The sequence below is a fragment of the Oryx dammah genome, unplaced genomic scaffold (genome assembly GCF_014754425.2).
Source record: "Oryx dammah isolate SB20612 unplaced genomic scaffold, SCBI_Odam_1.1 HiC_scaffold_29, whole genome shotgun sequence".
Taxonomy (NCBI): Eukaryota; Metazoa; Chordata; class Mammalia; order Artiodactyla; family Bovidae; genus Oryx; species Oryx dammah.
The window spans coordinates 41,692,534-41,701,011 of record NW_024070213.1 but is presented as its reverse complement, the minus strand read 5'-3'; the positions used below and the strand labels follow the sequence as shown (position 1 = coordinate 41,701,011).

Below are 8,478 nucleotides of genomic sequence, written 5' to 3'. Positions count from 1 at the left end.
AAAAAAAAAAAAACTATTTAAAAAAGTCATTTATTTCACACAGATCGTCTTCTCAGCACATTTCTCTCCTACTGCCTTTTGAAGCCTGATCAAATAGCCCCTTCTCATCTCAGATCCAGGAAATGTTTCGAACAGTCTGACAGAGCCTGACGAACCAGACAGACTACTCCCTCAGAGATCCCAGAGGCAAACCTCGGCCCAAGAACAGCACTGACCCTCCAGGGAGCAAGTGCCTGCAGGTCGACCCCGGCAGTCAGGCGGAAATCACATCGTTCTCGAGGGCTAGGCGGAGGCCGGGCGAGGCATAGAGAGCGGGGTGAGGCCCCGACCCGCAGGATCCGAGGTGACTCGGAGAGTGCACGCCCTACGGCGGACCGCGCCCCTCTACCGCTTCCTTGTGAGCAGTTCAACTCGCCAGGTGTCGGCGCGCGAGGTCCGCTCGGCCCAGCTCCCTAGCCGAGTGCTAGGCGCGCTGGAGCCGCGCCCCTCTCCTGCCTAAGACCCAGCTCCGGCCTCCGGAGGCCCAGCTCTCCTCGGCTCGGGCCTCTCACCGGCGCGGAGGCGGGGCCGGAGGAGGGGCCGGGGCGGTGGGGCGGGGCTTGCACGGGTGCCCCGGGCTCCGCCGCAGCTTCTCCCGCAGGTCTCGCGGCAGGCCATCGGCTTGGTCCCCAGCTCCGGCCTCATGGCTGCTCCCGGCTCTTCGGTGGAGTGCGGCTACATCCGGACAGTCCTGGGCCAGCAGATCCTGGGGCAGCTGGACAGCTCCAGCCTGGCTTTGCCCTCCGAGGCCAAGCTGAAGCTGGCGGGGAGCAGCGGCCAGGCGGTTAAGAGCCTGCGGATCCAGGAGCAGGTGCAGCAGACCCTGGCCCGGAAGGGCCGCAGTTTCGCGGGCAACGGTGAGTGCAGCCCCGCTGTCCCCTACACCGCCCTCCTCCTGCCCTTTATCCCTTCCCTACCCCCCGTTCACCCTCAGCGCCCGGTTGCTTCCTCTTGCTTCTTCCTGAGGGTGCAGGACCCGGGTTCTGTACACCTGTTGGTTGCCGGCCCATTGTACGGCCAGTCGCGCCTCCAGACTCAGACCAGCTTACTTTGGAAAAGCACTCTTTCTTAAAATAACCTCTTACTCAGATTTGTCATGTATGTATCTACGTATATTAAATGCATATGTGTGTGTATATATATATATTTGAAAAGAATTCAGTCCAAGATTTTCACCCCTTCCTTAACCTACTCCCCTAGGCCCCCCACCCCAGGGGACTTCATCTGGAGGTTCCAGGAATTTGTAAATACTTTGAAATTCTGTGCAGAAATTTGATATGATCATTTTTTTCTGGGAGAAAGCGCCCCGAGCTTTTATTAAAATTTTTAAAGGATCTGTGACCTCCATAAATATTTTTAAAAAGAAAACCTGAAAGTACTGGCTCTCCTACAACCTATAAATTGGGATTGTGGGCCTTGCCTAGATACTTCGGGGCACTCCACCCAGTGTATGGAGCGAGTGATTTCATCTAGGAAGTGAAAGGTAGGAGACTTTGGGCTGGGGAGCAATCAAACCACCCCGCGGGTTGACTGGGAGGAGGAGAAGAAAGAAGGGGACTTTGACCCGGCCAGCAGCAGTCCCGCCTGCCTTGCTTGCTGTGCCCCGCCAACGCACTCGTGAGTACAGAGCTGGTATTTCCAAAAAAATTAAACTTTGGAAGTGAACAAGATTTAGTGTTTGTTTTTTTTTTTGTTGTTTTTTGTTTTTTGTTTTTTTTTTTAGTAGTAATTGATAGTTAAGGAGGTGGAAGGGAAAGAAGATGGCAAACCAGTTCTGAAAATTAGAGAATGTGAAATACCTTTTCTCTCTTGCTAAAAGTCAGATGATCAGAGCCCCTCAGTAATTATTTTATTAGTTGTTTAATTTTTTAATATAAAAGTATTCTTGGCTTGTTAATGGAAAAGAGAAGAGGAAAGAAACAGTTAAGTTGGGTTACCAGTTGTTTCATGCAATGTTGAACTGTTTCTCTAGGAAGTTAACTTGAGAAATGACAACTGTAGAATCGATTAAGAAAAAGAAAAATGCTTGCAGACCAGATCAGAGATCTAAAACAGCAGAAACTGAGAGGCTGTATTGTTTTCCATTTGTGTAAAATAATTTTAAAGGGTCAGGCAATCAATATTTACATACTTGAAAGGTAAAGAGAAGCTGTTTAATGATTAGAGTTGATGTAATTGTGTGCCTACTATGTGCCAAGAATTGGACTTTGTGGTGTGTATTCATTATGTTATTTATGTTTCCAGGAAAAAAAAAAATGCTTGTGAGGTAGGTTGCTTTACTAAGCAGTTAAGTAACAATTTCCCACAGATAGTAAGTAGCAGAAAAACTCCCAAGCCTTAATTTTTAAACTACTCATCAGTTACGTTGTTAAGCTTTTTGGTAATTAATACAAAGTAGGATTTTTATTAGACCCAAGCCTGTCTATGGTCCATTCCCATTTTTTGTTTAAATATAATTGATAAAGTTCTGAGAGAGCGGAGACATCTCAGTGACACAGAACTGCCATAGCACATGGAAAAAAAGAACCTAATTTACATTTAGGAATCTGACTAAAGACCCCAGGAAAACTGAGGCCAGTTTTTGACCAGTGAGATCATTGTACCCCTTCAGTCTGTGCAGATCCAGTGCTAAACTGGAGCCAGACTAGCTGCTTCTGCATAGGGGAATACAAGGAGGGCACATGAAATATTTTTCCTACCCTTTGAGAATGGCGAGGAAGAGCAAGCAGACATCAACTATTCAGTAAAAATAGGGAATGAACAAAAGGAAAAGGAGCATTGCTGAGCGTCTACTCTGTGCCTAACCCTGTTCAAGATTATGTTTGCATTTTATTGTATCCTTCAAATAGTTATATGAAATAAATATGAGGATCCATTTCACATATGAAAAGTCTGTCAGTCTCTCAATATTTATTGGACGCTTAGTTCCAAACCCACATATGATTTGTTCTCTTGAAAATGGTGCATTCATGTTGTGTGGTGAATTCAAGAACTTTCTGTTGTGTCTAGTCTTCATTCAGGGCACTGTTGCAGGTGCTGAACTAAACATACACTCTTTTTGCTTTAAAGCAAGGAGTTCAAAGTCTGTAGAAGGAAAATGCTCTCTAAAAAATGTGTTAATCAAATAAAAAATGGCAAGCTACTCAAAGGAAGAACAGCCAACAAATTATAGAGTTTAAAAGTATGAGTTAGACTATTATCTGGAGGGAATTTTGAAAAGTTTCTTGGAGGAATTGGGATTTTAGGTCTCAAAAAATCAGTAGGATTGGACATAGGTAATGGTTTGAAGGAAGAGTGTTCTAGGGGGAACAGCATGAATATTACACAGTTCACAGAATTGATATGGTAGAACAAAGGGCCCTGTCATGATGCTTCTGCTGTAACTGCTTGAGTCCAACTAAGGAACAAAGCTTCTGAGACTCAAAGAGGAAATTAGCTTCAGAGGAATTTAGCATTAACATACTATGGAACAATTACCAGGGGTGGTTTGTGTATATTGTTAAAGATCTTTGAAGAAGTCTGGGAGCTTCTTATGGTGGTGAGTGTTGTTTCAATGTTACTGTCCTGTCTCTAAAGTTGAAACAGACAGGCGACTGTTGAAACTGTGGTGGTCTGGAATCCTGTATCAACATAAATTCCAGGAAGAAATGACCCTAATGTTAACTGCTTTTAGCTCCAGGGCTCTGGAGAATTCTGAATTGTTGACATACCTGTAAGACTGAACCAGCAGATAATCTTCTGATAGCAGAGATGAGATAAATATGACCGATTTGTTGATAAATACCCTGCAGGGTTCTTTAACTTGTCAGCTTCTCTCTAATGCCTTTATATAAGTGAGTGGTTTTCATTATAAATTACTCTTAACTTTTGATGTTATTTTTAAATTGTGTTGAACATTTTAAAATTGGCTGTAACTCTTGGGGGGTGGGGAGACATAACTGAGGTCTATAGCAGCATTGTGAGATGAGTCTGTATTGTAGAAAATTTTAATTTTTTTTATAAAAGTTAGAACTCATTTACGAATTGCAAGTACATTATTATATTAGCAAAGGGAAGAATTTTAAGTGTCCATATCCTATTTATTACATTTACTTTGAAAATACTACTACTTTACTTATTATAACAGTTCCCCCTTGGGTGCCTGGGTAAGGAAGTCATGTTTTAAGTTATCATATGTAATACTTATAAACACAATGAACAATAGCATAATAAAAATTGCAACTTTGGAAATCAACCAAAGGCATGCTGTTTACTTAAATGGTTTTCCTTGCCAAGATGTTTTGAATACCTGTGATCAGAAGGATTTTGGGGGAAAGGACTGAAAATTGGCTAAGGTAGCAAAAAAGGCAATTAATAGGTATTATTGGGGCTGGGGGGTGAGGGTGAGGATTGTTGGACATTGTTTAAATCCTGTGTGAATTATTTGTTGCCAAAAAAGGAATTCCAGGAATGAAGCAATTCTGGGAGCAAGGCGACTAGTCCTTTACAAAGTAGGAGAATTCTGGAGAGAAGGAAAAAAAGTTAGATGGTGGGATAGCAGGCACATGGCTGTGTCGCTGAGAATGTAAAGTATCAGTAGTGCCGCCTGATTTAATGTACTTCCTTGTCTGCCTAATATATGATATAGCCTAATGTCTAGCAGATCAATTGCAAGGATTAAAAAAAGTGTGTTTTTTTTTTCCCAGAAATTCTTCCCATTATAATTAGTCAAAGGAAATAGAATGTTAACAACATGGTGATTGCAAAAAAAATTAACTCCTCATCCCTAGATAACGGTGACAACACATCTTTTATGGATAAGGTCTTGAGTGAGGGCATGAGTAGCGATGCCTCAGAGTCAATTGAAATGTAACAGTGTTTGATTATAAAAGTACATTGCTCTATGTCCCAGATAAGGTATCTGAAATTACCTTAAGAGAAGACAGCTGTTCACTTAGACTTTTTAAAGACTGCATTAATGTTATTTATGCCCTGTGTTAGTAAGTTCCAGTCATGAGAACACAGGGTAGCCCCCTTGGGCCAGATATTCTAGGCATATGTTATTCACCTTCTCCTAACTGTTTTGGATATCAGCTTTAAATTTTTTCCTATGTATTAAAATAAGGCTATACATATTATCTTCAAACAGTTAACATTAATTTTATATTCAAATTGAGTTTCTGGTCTGATCAATAGAAATTATTAGAAACTTTTTTTAAATTTTTCTGAGAGAACAAGCATATCTTTGATAATAATGAAATATAAATAACAAATATGTTGCTAAAACCTCTGGAATTTATATATCAGAGTTGATTAATATTGTCTATAACAAGATCATTTGGTACTATCTCAGATGACATTCAAGAATTTTAAAATATACCATTCTGAGGTAAATGTTGGACTCCAGCTATTTTGTGCATGTACACAAATGTATGAAGACATAAATATCATACTCCTTTTGGGAGAGTAAATAGTAAAAAGAGTGTTGCAAATGGGAATAGACAATTAGTAGAATTACAATTAGTAGAATATTTAATCTTTGTATTAGAGTGAACCATCCCCTGACTTATTAGGATAAGAACAATAAGCAGAATTTCAGGTCCTCTTATAATAGAATTATTGAAAAATCTATTGTGTATCTTTTGTGTAATTCCATTAATGCTGACCGGATATAGGACATAAATACAGTTGCTCTGTTATTAAGAAAAGTGCTTAAAAATGAGCTGAGGAGCCCATTCAATATGTAGACGTAAATGAAAATACATATTCAGAAAAAAGAACTTGAGCATTTGAAAACACAGCTTGCTATTACCATTAAAAGAATTCACATACTTGTGTTCTTGGAATAGTCAGCTTTAGGCTTAAAAGTATTAATTGGCCAAAGCATCATAACCAAAGTTCTGCAACTCCTTGATATCCAGAAGAAAATACTACTCACTAGAAGCTTAATAAATTATTCCCACTAAATCTTAAATCTCACTAGTATGGTCACAGGATGGTGGTGAGGAAGATCACATCAGAATTATTGTATCTTGATGAACTTTTCTTTTGAAGGAGGAATATAAATTTAAACTTTTCTTGACAGATCATAATAACTCATTATAGAATATCAAAATATTGCAGATAAATAGACACACTAAAAAGATAAGAGAATGACAGTAAATATATATTATGCAGATGTAGAATCAACCTTGCCACAATGAACATAGTCAGCTTTTCTAATCACTTAGAAAGAGTCTGCCTACATTTCGGGGAAATTTTTTTCTTCCTTTCTTTATTTCCAGAATGACAGAGAAACAATAGGAAATATTTGAGCACCTTCTATCCACTCTAAGACAAAAGCAACTGTCATCCTCCCATTTTGGCTTCACTGTGGTGATCCACAGGAAGGATTAAGTGCAAATTGAATATGTGTAACTAGGATATTTTGAATGTACAAGGAAATATTGACTGATCATCCATTAACATGTCAAGTTCTGATATAGGACTGCCAGAAGTGGTAGTAAAAGATGGATTCTACATTAAGAAGGTAAAAATTTACTTGGAACATAAGACCTCTTCCTGCTTTTACTGGCCTTACTCCAATTCATTCTCCACCTAGGTAGTAAACTTTCTAATCTCAGCGCTCCATTTCCTGATTTAAATGCCTTCAGTTTCTTGCTGTTCTCTACAGGAGTGAAATTCCTTATTCAGCATGGCATTTCAAGTTCTCTGTGCTCTGATGCCTGCATCTTCTCAAACTTGGTCCTATCACCACTATTCTGGCACACAACCAAACACCAGCAATTTATCTTGCTCAATTCCTCTCCCTACTACTACTCTGACTCCCCCTTCCCTTCTCTTGGCTGGCTTAACTCTTAAATGCCCCTCAAAACTCAGCTCAGTTTGTGCCCCTGTATAGGCAGCTTTGCCTCATCCCTCCACCTCATAGTATCGAGTTAAAGATCCAAGTTAAAGATTTGATCACTGTGAGTCAAACAAGATGTTTCAAAGGGGAGAAACATGAATATGCAGGGGTTTTCTGAAAATACATTTGGCAGATTTGGTGGATTTAAAGAAGGGACAGAAGTTATGAATCAGCTGGGAGAGAAGAGGTTAGCACTGGCAAGTGAGAGGCAGTAGAAATATCATGATTTAAGAGTTACTACCCAAACTGGTAGAGTGTTTTAAAGGAGAAAGTTCTATAAATTCATCTATTTGACTATTAGTGGCAACATTGTGAGTATAATGTGTTATTTGTCATTGCAGTTCTAAAGTTTTATAAGTAATCATTATGAAATATCTCAGCAAATGAATTGGCAGGAATGCCAAAGTATGGTGATAAATTATAGGAATTCCTATAGATTTAAAAAATTCCAGGATGTATCCACTTAGTATTTTACCAATATGCTAAGTTACCAGTTTATAATCACACATTTTATAATCACATATGGCTATTCCAAGTATATGATATAGATACCTGCAGTATAGAAGGAACTTTTAAATGTGTGTTTTGTGGTTATCTATGGACAGGGAGGCCTGGCGTGCTGCAATTCATGGGGTCGCAAAGAGTCGGACAAGACTGAGCGACTGAACTGAACTGAACTGAAAGCAGTAATTTGAGGAATACCTCCAAAATGTCATAGAATGGTATCATAAACTACATAAAGGGACTCCTAAAAAATAAGGACTTCTGGCGGCTGGTTAGTATATTAATGGGTGATAGCCATTGACTAGTGACACAGTGGCACTTGGAGTTCAAGGCCCTTTCTGCCAGGATTGTTGGTCTGTCTCTGGCATACTCAACTTTGAAGCCAGCTGTGGTCACCACTTTTCTGCCAACACTGACTCCTGGCATATTCCACTTGGTAAGAACTCAGCCAGTACTTTCCAACTGTATACTCAATACACTGAGTTGTTCCTCAGGGTTGATCATGTGAGCTTTCTTAACTGGTCATTTATAGCAACACCACGTTTTGTTAATATTTTCATAATGCAAGACATTAATAGACTCTAGTCTTCTTTAAAACAATTCTTCACCATAGTTTTTTCAACCAACAAATTCCACTCATTTTCCAGCCTGAGCAAGTGCTTACCTGAGTTGTGTAACAGGGTTGTGGAATTGTGGTTTTCATGAATATATTTTTCTTAGAAAGTAAAAACAGAAAGTAAAAAAAATAATTTATTTTAATGTTAAGTCAGGGAAAATGAATTCTATGTTACATGACCACACAGACAAAGAAAAGTTCTTCACTAACTCAGTGAAACTGAAAGAGTTAATCACTCAGTTGTGTCCAACTCTTTGCAATCCCATGGACTGTAGCCCACCAGGCTCCTCTGTCCATGGAATTCTCCAGACAAGAATACTGGAGTGGGTAGCCATTCCCTTCTCCAGGAGATCATTCCAACCCAGGGATCAAACCTGAGTCTGTTAATGTCTCCTGCATTGGCAGGCAGGTTCTTTACCATCCAAGCCACCAG

General features: G+C 40.0%; 1 protein-coding gene across 1 annotated transcript in view; it reads left to right on the top strand.

The window, feature by feature from the left end:
* The first annotated feature begins 611 nt into the window (after positions 1-611).
* LOC120858547 (plakophilin-2-like) overlaps positions 612-8,478 on the top strand; it is a 92,060-nt gene continuing 84,193 nt past the window's right edge. The window contains exon 1 of the mRNA XM_040234675.1: positions 612-896. Within this exon, the coding sequence (XP_040090609.1) occupies positions 683-896 (214 nt within the window). The 5' untranslated portion in view covers positions 612-682. The remainder of the gene's footprint in view (positions 897-8,478) is intronic.